General features: G+C 41.3%; 1 protein-coding gene across 5 annotated transcripts; it reads left to right on the forward strand.

Moving 5' to 3' along the window:
* Positions 1-5,102: 5,102 nt before the first annotated feature.
* acer1 (alkaline ceramidase 1) lies at positions 5,103-10,403 on the forward strand. Of its 5 annotated transcripts, none has more exons than XM_023843671.2 (8): positions 5,103-5,371; positions 5,661-5,781; positions 6,549-6,671; positions 6,990-7,104; positions 7,848-7,986; positions 9,156-9,293; positions 9,433-9,570; positions 9,670-10,403. In XM_023843671.2, the coding sequence occupies exons 3-8, from the start codon at positions 6,570-6,572 to the stop codon at positions 9,845-9,847; spliced, it is 810 nt and encodes a 269-aa protein (XP_023699439.1). In that variant the 5' UTR covers positions 5,103-5,371; positions 5,661-5,781; positions 6,549-6,569; the 3' UTR covers positions 9,848-10,403. The 5 variants fall into 5 exon arrangements, with proteins under 5 accessions (XP_023699439.1, XP_023699440.1, XP_023699441.1 ...); XM_023843673.2 differs by lacking the exons at positions 5,103-5,371; positions 5,661-5,781 and adding exons at positions 5,806-5,866; positions 6,319-6,458; XM_023843672.2 differs by lacking the exons at positions 5,103-5,371; positions 5,661-5,781 and adding an exon at positions 5,788-6,458.
* Positions 10,404-15,810: the final 5,407 nt, after the last annotated feature.

Consider the following 15,810-nt stretch of genomic DNA (forward strand, 5'->3'; position numbering starts at 1 on the left):
AATGATAAGGGAACTCAGTTCTGGTTGCGTACTGAGGACTGGCTCTCAGGTTATTGTAATTCATTTGGAAAAGAACTCAGAAAAGAAAAGTGTCATTAAGGGTACTTTCTAAACATTTTGATTTGCAGTCAGGCAGTGAATCAGCCTTAAAAACCACTAACTAGCTGTAACACACTTTTATGAATCGTTTCATTGTGTATAAATCACGCAAAACATTTATATAGCCTCAAATTTTGTGAGTAATACAAGTTCTTTTCTCAGTAGTAAAACAGCAAATATTTCCAGAGATATAAAGAAGGCACTTCTTGGTATCTAGTGTGACTGTATATTATTACTGGTGGCTTCCCTAAAACACGGGACACAAAGGGAGACTATTTGTGAGGCTCATGACTAGATTATTCATACGCCGGTACACATGCCACCACAAACAGCCACCCAGGACATTTCGTCACAGTACCAGTCTCCGCTTCTCCAAATATTAATGCATTATGGGCAATTATACACTTTCAGAAAAAGGATACAGCCCAGTACAGTTTTATTCCCCAAGGTACAAACATCATTAATGTACCTTCAATGGTACAAATATATTCCCCCGAGTCAATTTCTGTACTTTAAAAGGTACATTTACCTACAGCTAAGGTACAATTGGCAGACCCTTGAGGGTACAGACCCAGTAACAAGTAATTATACCCTCAAAGGTACAAACTGGTGCTTTTTTTCTGACATTGTACCATAAGATGATTCTGTTCAAAATAAAATTATTGGGTATAGAAGACAGACGGCAAAGAAGAAGAAATTATACCTGTATAATATAAGCTAGTTATTAATCCTATTCAAATCAGTTTTTTTATCTACCAAGTAACGATTATGCTTTTTATGGCTTTATGCAGCCAATCTGGAAGTAGAGGCACTTCTTACCCTGATTAATAGCTACGAGGTGCTTCTAAGATTTCTTATTATTTTCTTAATTATTTAAAGGTAACACTAGACCTAGATCACAGGCATGCCCTGTCACATTTAGCCTCCGTGTCCTTGTCCCCAGCGGTGATGCCAATAGAAAATGCTCTTTCAACATTTTATATTATATAGCGTGTGAATTGTACAGAGACTGAAAAGACTGCATGATCTGGTATGTGGTTAAAAAAAGGAAATGTAGCTTTATTTGCCCATCAAGTCATCAATAAAAAGTTTGCCTTTGCACTGCGCTCGCCATCTAGGGTGTCTGAGTCTCGCAGTGACTTCAGAACCCCGGCCTTGAGAGTTCGACAAAAGCACAGGCCATTAAATATGAATAGCTGCCATCACTGTCCTGAAATAAAAAACCTCTCCATGGATTAGCAAACAGCAGGGGTGTGACAGCCATGGAAGTCAGCATCAATCTCACTTTCATGCTCCATGAATTACTTAATTCATAAACGGTGCAAAATAGTACTTTTATATATGAGTATTTGTGGGCTGACAACTGTGAAGTCAATCCCTCACAGTGATTTGACACTACTGTATAACCCAGCTGTGTTACACTGCGTTGCAGTGCTGCAGTGAGAAAGACAGACGGCCCCCCAGCCTGATACCTGGAACCTACCATGCATGCCCGTCTTCCTCTTAATTAAATAGGCTTGATTGAGAAATCAATTGAGTGTGTCAAACAATTCATATAAAACGTTACTGATCTTCCTGTATACTGAATTAGCATTAATTAAGCAAAAAAAACTGCTAATCAAATTAAATCCATCATTTAGTTAAATGACCAAGTGTAGCAAACAAGTAATTAAACATCCGTTAGCTGATTATTAATAATGAATGCTGCATGATTTATTTCACTCCCCAAACAGTTGTTTGCCATTTCAGCATTATAATTACTCCGACAAACAATTTATAATGTTTACACAATTAAAGAAATTAAGTACTCATGTAATGGGTTCATGTCAATATGATTTAATTAAAATGTTTAATTTGGCATGAAACGCCATTTAGTGGCTTGAGGGTGAAGTAGGGGGTACTTCTACTTCAGGTTTGGGGGGTTAAATTCCACCCCGACTATAGGTGTAGAGTAATGTTTTCTAACCCAGTCCACAATTCCCCCCAAAGTCCTCGAGGGACCCCCTGACAGTCCAAGGATTTTGCTTTGCTGGGAGCTGGAAAGGAACAACATTGTGGATTGTGGTGTCCCCGAGGACTGGGCTGGGACACACTGGTGTAGAGTATGCATGGTCTCCCTGTATTGAATGGGTTTCTGTTTACAATCCAAAAACATGCAATTAGTTGAACAGGCTTCTCTAAATTGCCCGTGATGTGACTATGAGTGTGGCCTGTAACGGACCAGCATCCGGTCCAGCGTGTGTCCCCCCAGCCTGCTCTCTGACATTGAAGATGGAAGGACAAAAAGAAATCATACTTTGTAGTAAATCATGGTGGTCGGAAAGCACACAAAAGCAGCCGTTAACCAGTCTGTACGGACGTCGCCACACACCCGCTCTGAGAGACTTATCTACAGTGTTTTCCATACCTGCTGGTTCTATGCAGGGATCTGGAGCCTCTCCATGAAGCTTCTGTACAGGTGCAGGGCAAGGAACAACCCAGGGCAGGGTGGCAACCCATCACAGGGCAAACACACCATTAATGCCTACGGATAATTTGGCAACATCAATTCATTTTAGCATGTTTTTGGACTGCAGGAAGAAACCTCATAATGCATGGGGAGAACATAGACTCGAACCCTGGTCCCAAAGGTGTGAGACTATGCTAACCACTGGCAACCCAAGTTAATGCGATCTCCAGCACATGGGAATGGACACCCTGGCAATGTGTGCTGCAGACAGCGACAGCCATTCCGTCTTCCGCGGTTGCAGACGCACAGTGCATTCAGGCTCCACCAGCTTTGAACTTCAAACTTAACTCTCTGCCTGTTGTTAATCCCGTTACTGGCACAACTTGTTCTTGATGGATGAGTTGATGAATGTCTAGAGTAAATACTTCAGATTGTTATTTTTGCGTTTGGCTAAGTTTTGCCATTGTCTTCCTTGATGTTGCACTTTTCAAATATGAAACTGTCAACCCCCAATTGCCCCCGGGATCGGATGCCCTGATTTCTCAGTTGTATGTCTCCAAAATAAAAGTGTCTCCAAAATACTGTTACAGTTTGCTCTTTTCATCCATGTACCCAATGTATTGTCAATACACTATGTTAGTTTAGGTTCTGCAAAAAATGTGAAATATAAAACCAATGACAAAAGCTGTGGTTACTTTGTATATTTTATTCAAATATAGATACACATACACACACACACACACACACACACACACACACCTATACTGAATATAGGATTTCTTGCTTCTACACTCATTTGTTCAATCCACGGGGCTGGGCTGGGCCCTGAACCGGCCCAATACACAGACATGCCCTCAATATATTTTGAAAAATTAGGGGGGCTCCCCACAATAAATTTTGCTGATTGGTTACCCATAATTAATTCTGCCAGCCCACTAACCCATTGGCCCTCCGAGAAAATGCCTAGTATTCCAGCTGGCCGGTCCAGTCCAGATCATAAATGTCTTAAAATAATGTCTTAAAATAATGAAGATTAACAACACCGACAAGGCAACAACTACTAACTCCTTTTTAATCGTCTTCATCTGTGTTAATATAAGTCATAAAAATACAATTGATTAGATCCTATAAGTAAAACACTTTAGCTTTATTCCTATAAATAAAAACATGGTTTCCTTCCATTCCCAGGTGCTAAAAAGATGATGTAATGAGAATGGAAGGTTGAGCAGTGGAAAGACCAGTCCGACTGGCGAGGTGTCAGGCCTGAAACTCAGCGCTACCCTGTGATATTTCCAGTCAGTTGTTGTAAATGTTAATCAGTATATTCAAGTCATTAAAATCTGGAAAGATAAAAGCTTTAAATGGAAAGTTACCAACCCTGATTTTCTGATTTTTTTTATCGTATCCTAGAACACAGTAAGAAAAAAAGTACCGATTTGTACTTTTGAGGGCACATGTTTGTCCCTGGGGCTGTACCCTTAAGGGTCTGCCACTTGTACCCTAACTGTAGGTAAATGTACCTTTTAGTCAAATTTAAGATTGAAAAATAGATTCTGAGGAACACTTCTGTACCATTGGGGGTACATTAACGTTGTTAGCACCTTGGGAGGTCTGTACCTTTTTTCTGACAGTGTAATGTTAAAAAAATACACTGATGTATCAGGTATGGTGTTCGGGGGGAGGGGGGGCGGACGACACTATGCGCTACTTCAGGTTTTTCAAACAACTTTAAAACTGAAAGGCTCCTGTGTTTGGCTAAATAGTTCATCTCGTGCTTATGCTGGTTTGTTTCCTTGATTGAAAGACTCACCCAGGTGTTTCACATTTACATTACTGACACATGCATGACTACAGGAGACTGACCAATCAGCACACAGCAACAACTCAGTGCTTGAGTGAAATCCAGGTCTTAACTGAAATGGTCATTTAGAAACTGTCATAGCTCATAGTCTCCCCCCTGACCTGGCTTATCTGGTCACCCTAGGATCATTGTGAAGTCATCAGTCTGCTATTAGAAATGTTTAAACTTTCCTTAGCCTGTTAGCAGTGATTTGCTGATTTCCCTAAAGTATGTATATCTAATTTGCTTGAATGTTATTATATAGCACCAAAAATGTTAGTGACTCACACACATATGTATAGTTTTCAAAGCCAATACAGTAATATGTAGATGCCTATAAGATTAACTGAAGGCTCCTTTTTTATCACAGAAGTGTTTGTAATTCATATTCTGTCACGCTTATGCCTTTAATTATTCACCACCTGCAGAAAAACTTGAATTTAAAGTGTACTATATTGCATCCATCCACCTATCTCCAGGAAGCACGCGATTTAAAAGAACATTTCAGCTGCACTGGGCAAGATTGGCTTGTAGCTTGAACAAGCCCTGAACATACAAATCTTAACGATAATACGTACGATGCCGGTCTGACTTACATTTCAGAAGAAAGCGTTAATGTAGGGTGACCAGATAATCCATGTCAGGGAGGACACTCTGAGCTAGGACAGGATTTGTAAACTAAACGGACCCGGATTTCACTTGAGCACTGAGTTCTTACTGTGTGCTAATTGGTCAGTCTCCTATAATCGTGCATGTGTCACTAGAAGAAGAGCTGAACTAATTAGCTGAGCACAGGAGCCTTTCAGTTTGAAATTAGTTTGTAAAACCCGAAGTACCTCAAAGTGTCCTCCCTGACATGGATTATCTGGTCACCCTAGTTAATGGAGACCAGAAAACATTTTAAAACATTTCGAGAGTGACATTTTAAGTCCATTAATAGAATTTTGACGTCGAGGCCTGAAGACTTTCTGCATAAAAGCTGAGTAAGTCAGTCGTGCGCCGCGTTCAAGACTAGTTCGGGGGACTGGTGCGGTGCCCAAATATTAGGCTGCCCGTAAATAGGCCTATCTAACCCAGGAGTGTCTAAATGTTGAAACTGAACAAGCAATAATGTTGGCAGTTCTTTTTTCGCAGTTTGCCGAGCAAATGTACTGGCAGCCGGCTGGTATTTTACATTTATTTCATTGCATAGATATAAGTTGCAAACATGTCAGCAGGTGAGAGCAGCCGGCTTTTCTGATTCTCCTGTTTTTCTCGACAAACCGAACCTAGCGGAGATGTGATGTCACTATCAGGACAAGTGTAACTGGACCGGTGACATTGCTTCCCTATTTAAATCGGCGGTGCTGCTGCTGACCGGGCTGACAGACGCGCACCGATTTCCGGAAGCGAGGTAAAAGACCGGCTCACCTCACATGGATAATGGGATTCATTCCACGTTAACAGCAGATATAGCATTTATATCTCCCATATGCAAGGTATATTTACTTCGTTATGCCGGATATTTTGTTGTTGTATAATCCGCGTGGATTAAATGAATGACAGAAATATTTAGGTTTATAAAAATAACTAGCAAATACAGAGACTTCACGATGTGGTGAAGGGGAAAAGCAATATTTTATAGGCCTAAGCGCGGTTTGACTTGTTATTACGGTTGAAAATTAGGTTAAACTTTTTATAAACAACAACTTTGACAAGCCGCTTCGCAAGTTTGCATTTAATTATTGACAATAATCTTTCAGGTCAGAGCATAAAAAATTCCTCTAATCTGTCTGTCTTTCTGCATCGGAAAACCTTTGCCTGCACTCTGCACAGACCTATGGAAATCTTATAGCTAGTAGTTTACCTAGACTGAGCTGATAACACATGAGAAACTCTCAGTTACGAGCGACCTGACATTGTCTGCTTCGCCATGGCTGACTTCGGATAGGGGATCTTAAAGCACTGAGCGGGATCAGTTACCGGAAAGGTAATCCAAGACTGAGACTACAAGTTAACTGCGATCCGTGAAAGCTGTGGTCAGTTATCAAGGGGGCAGGAGCGACTGCGGAGAAGCCGCAGCAAACACCAGTCAGTAGCCTCGAGTTATGTATTATAATAGGATGCACAAATCTGTGGATTATTCTGAGCCGCTGTTGGCACACTCCCCTCTTTCTTTAGCCTATTGAATAAACACACGGGATGGCAGAGACGCCGGGTGTGTTTTCCTACGAAAGCTCGGAGGTGGACTGGTGTGAGGGTAATTACCAGCACTCCGAAAACGTGGTGGAGTTCTTCAACACAGTAAGAGTGCGACCCTGGCTACGTCACGGTGTCGGCATGTTGGTCTGTAATGACCTTATATCTGTTTATACAAGCTGTGTGATTTTTGGTAAAAAGCAACAGCTTCAGTGACTGAGAAGCTTTGGATAACTTGGAGAATTCATTTCATGTTAGATACAATGTTTTTCAGTGTTTCTGATGGTCTCTAGACTTTCTCAGTGTAATATATTGATGGGGAATCCACTATCTGTCATGGAAAAATATGGAGAATACTCAGCGTTTCACTCCTATCCATTCTCCGTATGTACTTTGGTTAAATGTTTGCTTGTTCTATTACAGGTCAGCAGCTTCATCTTTTTTGTGGTCTCCCCCCTAATGCTGTACCTCCTGCATCCTTATGCCAGGGAGAGGAATCTGGCTGTTCATCTGGTCTGGTTCATGATGATCTTTGTGGGTAAGTTCATCCTCTTGGGTCGGTTTTGTATTATAATAATAATAATAATAATAATAATAATAATTTATTTATTATTATTGTTATTATTATTATTAAGTCATTCCAAATCCCTAAAACTTCCAACATGTAAAAATAAAAGGAGTCACTGCAGGCTTAACAGTCAGAGTCACTGCAGCATTACAAAGAATAATATGTTAGTGTTTGACAGCTTTCTTCATTAATGAAATTGCAGTTGGAAAACCATCCATCTGCAGAGGGCCGGTATGGTGTCCGCAAAGGTGCAGCCAAACCCGTTTGCACTCATGTAGTACTGGGCAGAGCTGAGGTCAGGTAACTGAACCGGGATCAGTCAGGACCCTGATGAAAGGTCTGTCATTGTGAGCAGTGGAACTAGGTTACAGGGAATGTGAGCAAGCAAGAGAATTAAAGCCCACAGCTTTGTGGGGGGGGGGGGGGACACGGTCTGGTTTCCTCGCTCTGAAGCTGAATGCTCGATGCTTATTGTAGAGTCCTAGTTATTTTCTTTTAAGCGGCCGTTTTATCGATTATAATTTCTATTGTAACGTTAATTGAAGAGGATTTTGTTTTTTGGAAACCGCTTCAAATTGGCACGTCGGAATGGGGTGCGGCTGCGATGGAGCGAGAACGCGAACCTCCTCTTCTGCGGCCTTCTGTCCGCCGGCTACGCTGCAGCTCGTCACCACTTTGTGACGGGACCCTCTGCCCGTCTCTCTTCCCCGTAGGTCTCTTCTCCATGTACTTCCACATGACGCTGAGCTTCATCGGCCAGATGCTGGACGAGCTCTCCATCCTCTGGGTGCTGGCCATCGGCTACTCCCTCTGGTTCCCCCGAACACACTTCCCCTCGTTCATTAAGGACAGGTAATGATGCAGCACCTGGAGGGCTTCAGCTTGCGGGACCCGTCGGCTAGTGGAGGAGGTGTGATAGATCATGCCAGGACCTAATTGCAGTTCAGGGCACAGTGCAGCATTAAATCACACCAAAGTTTTGTCACATACAGTCATGCAGTGTGTACAGTGTGCAGTGAAATTCTGGTCTGCCTGGCACTAAGACTCACAACACGACTATAAACACATAAAATACAATAAACATCAGCAAAACAAAAACGCAAAATGAGAATGTAAAACAATGTAAAACAAACGTATAAAACAACAAACACACAAACAAATAAATAAAATGGATACAATTCAAAAGCTTGGTATTCTCTGTATTCCATGACAGAACCCTACTGCTATTAACCTCATGGAGCTCTTTGTCACAAATACAGTTACATTTAAACTCATTAAATTTCATTTGCTCCTTTCATTCTTAGAATGTATGTATTGTTATGGATATACATTCTCAAATCCAAAGTATTGTTTTTTTTTTTTATTCACAATATTGCATCAACTGCATTTCATTTTAAGGACTATTATTCTGTCATGCACCCTCAGTTGAATGCAGAAGCTGAATGAAAACAATGAACTTAAATCATTGGGTAGGATCCCCATGATTGCCGATGGATTCAGGCCAGAAATAAAAGCTCAGTCAAACAATGTTTAGTAAAACTGCCTGTATTGTGAAGGATGCCTTGTACACATCACTGATGAAATAGACTGTTCCTCTCAGCATTATGACGTCAGAAAAGTCTAGATGTAAAAGGGAGGAAAATCCCAGCGAATGTCAAAATTACCATATATTACATATCACCCCCCCCCCAACTTCAACCCATAAGTCTGCTACTGAATGAGGACATAAAAGCCTATTTTATTAACAATTTCTAAATAAACAGTACTGTACTGTATACTTTTTACATGGTACATTACATTTCCATTTCCCATCAAGACCTGTTTATATAATAGAAAAACCATCTAAATTATGTTTCTGTATATACAAAGTTACTACTGTACATCCTGGGAGCACTACATTTAATTGTGAACCGCTAACTTGTGAATACCCCAAACCACGAATGTCAGATGCATTTTAAAACGGGTACTGACACCTCTTCCCTGAGCTAACGTTCTGCTTCTCATCGCTCTCCCGCCTCTAGGACCACTTTCTCCAGGATCGTCCTTTTAATGACTACCGTCACGACCCTGTCGTCCTTCGTCAAGCCTACGGCTAACGCCTACGCGCTGAACTTCTTCGCTATTCACATCCTGTACTATGTGACCATGGAGCTGCGCAGGTCTGTACCAGGACGGGCATCTGCGTCACCTGGCAGAAACGCACTCGCCAGCCACATTTGCTTCACCTTTATAGTTTAACTATCAAGAACTAGACTTGGGAAGTTTTGAACGCTTGTCTCTCCACGGCCTTCCTCGCAGCTGCACTGACCAGCAGGTGCTGCGTTTGGCCCGCACCTCCATCGGCCTCTGGGTCCTCGCCATCTTCTGCTGGATCAGCGATCGTTTTGGCTGCAGCTTCTGGCAGCGGCTGAACTTCTGCTACTTGCACGGGATCTGGTGAGAGTAGAACTTAGAATAAGTTCCTCCTTTAATAAGTGATGTCTGTCAGCGTAAGTGAACATCTCCAATGAACCGGTGTACATCCTGCCCCTGTAGGCATATCCTGATTGTGGTGGCCACGGCCTATGGCAGCACCCTCATCGCCTACTTGGATGCCTACCGTGAGATCCCTTACTCGCTGCCAGACCTGCAGTACTGGCCGAGTAACAGTTGGGCCTTAGGTCTCCCTTACATCACCCTAAAGGAGCCCACCAAGACCCAGAAGAGCTGCTGAAGGACAGAGTTACAAAGACACAAGTCTCTCACTGACATGACAATACCTTATGCAACTTAAGGTCTTCCTACCCTACAGCTCCTCCTCAGCTGGGAATAACACTTACGTGCATTAAACGTTGTTTACAATACAAGGAGACAAGGTGTTTTGGAGACTCACAATTTGAGAGTATCAACATCCTGTGATCCACGCAGTTGAAATGTATATAATGTTTTGTATTTTTTTTTTAATAAAATAGTAAATAGCCTGTAAGCTGTGGTATGCTATGATTTTTAGCATATTATTTTTTTAGTTTTTCCAAAAAAAAAATGGATCCTTGACTTCACAAACACTCTTGGAACAAAAGAGCAGATCCACCAGTGTTATCAAAGTTCACTTCGTAAGTCATTCCTGGTGGCTCCAGTGAACTTCATGTTATTTTAGCCCTAAAATGATGTGTGTTGCCTCTGGAACCTTCCAGGCACACCACTGGGCACTTCAGATCTGTTTTGTCTATTGTACAGCAGTAAATAAACTTCAAGTGGATCCAAATTCCAAATAAACTACGCAGACTGAATTATTGTGTTGCCTCTTGTCTAAGCAGTAATTCTGACATTTACACACAGAGCACTGCATGGTCAGGCCCCTGCATGTTGGACAGATTTCATTCATTCCCACCAATCAGGATGTTCCCTCATGTCTAACAATCAGAACCTTCTCTCTGTCCTGCACACTGGTCTAAAGACTTGCGGTGATCGAGCACTTGAGGCTGTTGCCCCTAAATTGCGGAATGCCTTGGCCTGCCTTTTAAAAGGCAGCTGAAGACCTACTTGTTTAGACAACCATTTGGGTAGACTGTTTTTATTCCCTTTATCTTTATTATTCTTACGGATTTATTATGTATCTCATTTTATTTATTTATTCTTTTTATTTGTATCTCATTGCTTTGTTTGTTTTTTTTTGAGTTCCCAGCTTCCTTATTTGCTCTTGCTATTATAATGCACTTTGTGACCAGTGTCTGTGAAAATATGGTATATAAATAAACCTACTTACTTTATATCAAACTCCTCACACTCAGGACAACAGCAATAACGCACTACAATCCTTTTGGGGGGGGGGGGATACATTTCTCATAGGTTTGGTGTTTATTTCAGCTTTATTTAATTCCTGTGACGCAGCAGTAATGAAAGGTGATGGTCACATTATGTGTTTCATTATCAGTTTATAAGCGTAGTTTTGCAAAAAAAATATATATATATGAGGAAATCATTTAAATGTGACTTTTCTCTCTGCCAGGGTGAACAGTTATTGAAGGATTTCCTTTGAACTGTAGAATATGCCTCCATACAAGTCTAAAAGGGTTATATACATTTTAATGAATGAGAAATTTTCAGGTAATAATACGGCCTTGTCAAATATCTGTCTTATCTGAATATACAATACGCTATTGAATTACTTTGATTAGATGGCAGCACTGGATTAGATCTAACAATTAGACATGATCCCTTATGAGCTGATGCAAAAGCGACTTTTTCCTGGACCTTCTCAGTACAGAAGTCTTGCTATGGTATTTGAGTATGTCTGTTTTAGTCTGTGACATTTCTTATCCGATTAAACATGCAATATGATTCAACCAACAGTTCCCAATAACTTCCTAATAACTCTCTGGTCACGGATTCCAGCTAGTTATTAGCAATCATTTTCCTTCATAGATTCATCCACCAGTCCTACCCAGTACAGGGATTGTTCGAACTGTCCTAGACAATACAGCGCATAAGGCAGGGGGGCACCGTGGAGAGGATGTCCGTCTTTTGTAGAACACACAGGTGAACACTATGGGAAATTTAGAGATACCAATTTGCTTCACTACATGCAGGAAAAGGCTTTCAAACTTCAAACAGTAATTCACTCCTCCATGGACTGACAGCAAATGTGCCAGTATATGCGCCTAGTGTTGAACGCATTATTCTGTAGATGGATCTGGAATTCTGCACAAGTCCTTCCCATGAAACCCACTGATCTGACAGAACTGGACCAGTGCAGGCTGTTCGCAGGTCTGGTGACACACGTAGCCTTACAACATTTGTTTGCACAATAATAAGTATTCTTGACAGCACAGCACATAGAGAGGTACTAAAAACAATAAGTCACACATAAGTCATCGACGGATGTTAGCAAATTTCGTAAAACAACAAGTGTTTGAGCTGAGCTGGCACCTGAAGAAGTGAGCGCATTACTGTTAAGTAACATGAGCCATGATTACAGGGTGAAAGATTTGGATGGGGTTTTAGAGAGAAAAACTGCAAGCACGTAGCCTGTCACACTGACGCTCATTGAGACACATTCCTGGGCAAATACGTTCTACAAGTCACATGAGTACGATGAAAGGACAGGGCTGGAGAGAACGGACCAGGTCCATTATTAGCTCAGAGCCCCTTACATTAACATGACAATATTAACATCTAGGGGTCTCCGCAGGAATGACTGTGATGCAAAGACCAGGAGCAGCTGATTATGTTTGGATCTCAAGGAGTAGAAGCTTTGTGAAATGATGAAATGAACGTTAAAAACTGAGAATGGGTGACATTTATAGCTCCTCGGATAACTAAACACTGGGCTCATTCTCGAGCGCCAGTGAGTTATCTCGCTCTGTCTGTCTCTCTCTTTTTTAAACAAGAACCCAGATGCAGAGACTCTCCAAAAGCTCTAATGTGGAAAATCTCTGTGCTTTTACTCCATGACCTGGCACACTACACAGAATTAGAGTGTCACTATGAAACACACGGATATGAACTTTGGAGAGTCACACTTCCTTTATGGCTCCCTCCCTGTCTCACTCCCTCATTCTCACTATACATGCACATTATGTATGTGTGTATATGTTACATCACACATACATATTACATAACCAACCCTTTTACAATGCAACAATAAAAGTAACCATGAGAAATTTGATCAAGATGACATTGTTATTTACAGATTGACATGAGATATATATATATATATATATATATATATATATATATATATATATATATATATATATATATACACTCACCTAAAGGATTATTAGGAACACCATACTAATATGGTGTTTGACCCCCTTTCGCCTTCAGAACTGCCTTAATTCTACGTGGCATTGATTCAACAAGGTGCTGAAAACATTCTTCAGAAATGTTGGCCCATATTGATAGGATAGCATCTTGCATTTGATGGAGATTTGTGGGATGCACATCCAGGGCACGAAGCTCCTGTTTCACCACATCCCAAAGATTCTCTATTGGGTTGAGATCTGGTGACTGTGGGGGCCATTTTAGTACAGTGAACTCATTGTCATGTTCAAGAAACCAATTTGAAATGATTCGAGCTTTGTGACATGGTGCATTATCCTGCTGGTAGTAGCCATCAGAGGATGGGTACATGGTGGTCATAAAGGGATGGACATGGTCAGAAACAATGCTCAGGTAGGCCGTGGCATTTACACGATGCCCAATTGGCACTAAGGGGCCTAAAGTGTGCCAAGAAAACATCCCCCACACCATTACACCAGCACTACCAGCCTGCACAGTGGTAACAAGGCATGATGGATCCATGTTCTCATTCTGTTTACGCCAAATTCTGACTCTACCATTTGAATGTCTCAACAGAAATCGAGACTCATCAGACCAGGCAACATTTTTCCAGTCTTCAACTGTCCAATTTTGGTGAGCTCGTGCAAATTGTAGCCTCTTTTTCCTATTTGTAGTGGAGATAAGTGGTACCCGGTGGGGTCTTCTGCTGTTGTAGCCCATCCGCCTCAAGGTTGTGTGTGTTGTGGCTTCACAAATGCTTTGCTGCATACCTCGGTTGTAACGAGTGGTTATTTCAGTCAAAGTTGGTCTTCTATCAGCTTGAATCAGTCGGCCCATTCTCCTCTGACCTCTAGCATCAACAAGGCATTTTCGACCCACAGGACTGCCGCATACTGGATGTTTTTCCGTTTGCACACCATTCTTTGTAAACCCTAGAAATGGTTGTGCGTGGAAATCCCAGTAACTGAGCAGATTGTGAAATACTCAGACCGGCCCGTCTGGCACCAACAACCATGCCACGCTCAAAATTGCTTAAATCACCTTTCTTTCCCATTCTGACATTCAGTTTGGAGTTCAGGAGATTGTCTTGACCAGGACCACACCACTAAATGCATTGAAGCAACTGCCATGTGATTGGTTGATTAGATAATTGCATTAATGAGAAATTGAACAGGTGTTCCTAATAATCCTTTAGGTGAGTGTATATATATATATATCCATCCATCCATTGTCTAACCCGCTTATCCTACTGGGACGCGGGGGGTCCGGAGCCTATCCTGGAAGCAACGGGCACGAGGCAGGAAACAACCCTGGACGGGGGGCCAGTCCATCGCAGTATATATATATATATATATATATCGTTATAAAAAACTACACACAGTTGTAAGAAACTGATTTTCCTTCACTTAAATCTTTTGGCTCCTTCTGGTGTGATGGTTGCATTTAAACTGACCCTGGATGGTCCATTGTAGGCACACACACACACACACACACACACAGGCTTGTAATTGTATCTTTGTGGGGACTCTCCATTCATTTCTATGGGGGAAAACTCTAACCTCAACATGGCGACCTTAACCTTTACCCAGCCCTAACCCTAACCATAAGTAACCAAACAAAATACGAGACATTTTTGCTTTTGATTGCATTCACAGATCTTTGTGGGGACCTGAAAAATGGTCCCCACAACATCAAAATAACAGGTTTTTATTACATTGTGGGGGACTTTGGGTCCCCATAATGTAATATAAGCCTAATCCACACACACACACAAAAGCACAATTGAATGGCACTGATTCACCTGAAAACATGTCTTTGGACTCAGGGAGGAAAATGGAGAACACAAGTGGAAATTCTCACTAAAACAGGAAAACAGAACCTGGCAGAGCATGACCGCTGGCCACTGGCATTCTGAACATAATGGCTAGCATGCCACACATACAAGAGCTTTGAAACATGCTTGTGATGAGCTGGATTACAGGGTTGGGGCCGTTCCGGAATGCATTGATCAATTCCAGTCCAAATCAGGAAATGGAACTGGAGTTGAAACTTAAATCTCCCTGAAATTCAAATTCAACTCCAATTCTGTTCCCTGTAGTTTATTTTTTACAATCCCAGCTCCAGTTCCATTTCCTGATTTGGACTGGAATGGATCAATGCATTCCGGAACGGCCCCAACCCTGCTGGATTACACTTCTAAGTGTTTTGTACTGATTGATTTGTTTTACTCATTCCATTTGAACCGGTTTTAGGTTTAGATAAACTGTGATTTAACCATATCTAACAAAACACTTTACCCATCAATTTAATCTAAATTTTGTCAACGTGATCAAACACATATATTTCAAAGTCAAACATTTAAACAGACAAACGTAATGTATTTCAGTTCTATGAAAGAACATAGAACGGGGTATTTCCATTCTGGGTTTAAAGGCTAAAGCGAGGTATGTTTTTAATCTCTCAGCTTAAACAGGCTCACTCAATTTTACTACTACATAAATAAAATAACTATAGTGAAAATAACTGCAGTTTGCCCAGAATAATCGGTCAGCCGTGATTTGTTACGGCCTTGTTATTGCATGTCCGCAGCGCTTCCGATACCTGTCCTCATGATGTACTGCCGTCTTTGGCTTGTGAACAGTGTTTCCATTCTGTTCGGAGAGCGTCTCACTGTCGCCCTCTGCTGGTGGAAGCCGCTTTAACTTTTCAGCAAAAACTTCAGTTTAAAAACCCAATATGAAATACAAAACCCTACATAAAGTAAAAATATATGCAATATAGATATATAAACTATAAAAACAAAAGTATAAAGTAAAAAGAGTTTGACTTTCCGGTTCTGTGTTACCACAGTTTTTTCTTTCCATTCTACGTTAACTATTAATTTTATTTAACGAATGCTTTTGTCCAAAGTGA

This window comes from Paramormyrops kingsleyae, chromosome 15 (genome assembly GCF_048594095.1).
Source record: "Paramormyrops kingsleyae isolate MSU_618 chromosome 15, PKINGS_0.4, whole genome shotgun sequence".
Taxonomy (NCBI): domain Eukaryota; kingdom Metazoa; phylum Chordata; class Actinopteri; order Osteoglossiformes; family Mormyridae; genus Paramormyrops; species Paramormyrops kingsleyae.

Bases quoted from the DNA above. Each gene is read 5' to 3' on its own strand.
- acer1 (XM_023843671.2), top strand. From the start codon at position 6,570: ATGGCAGAGACGCCGGGTGTGTTTTCCTACGAAAGCTCGGAGGTGGAC. The intron at 7,105-7,847 runs GTAAGTTCATCC...TCTTCCCCGTAG, and splicing joins GTTCATGATGATCTTTGTGG to GTCTCTTCTCCATGTACTTC. The intron at 7,987-9,155 runs GTAATGATGCAG...TCCCGCCTCTAG, and splicing joins CCCTCGTTCATTAAGGACAG to GACCACTTTCTCCAGGATCG.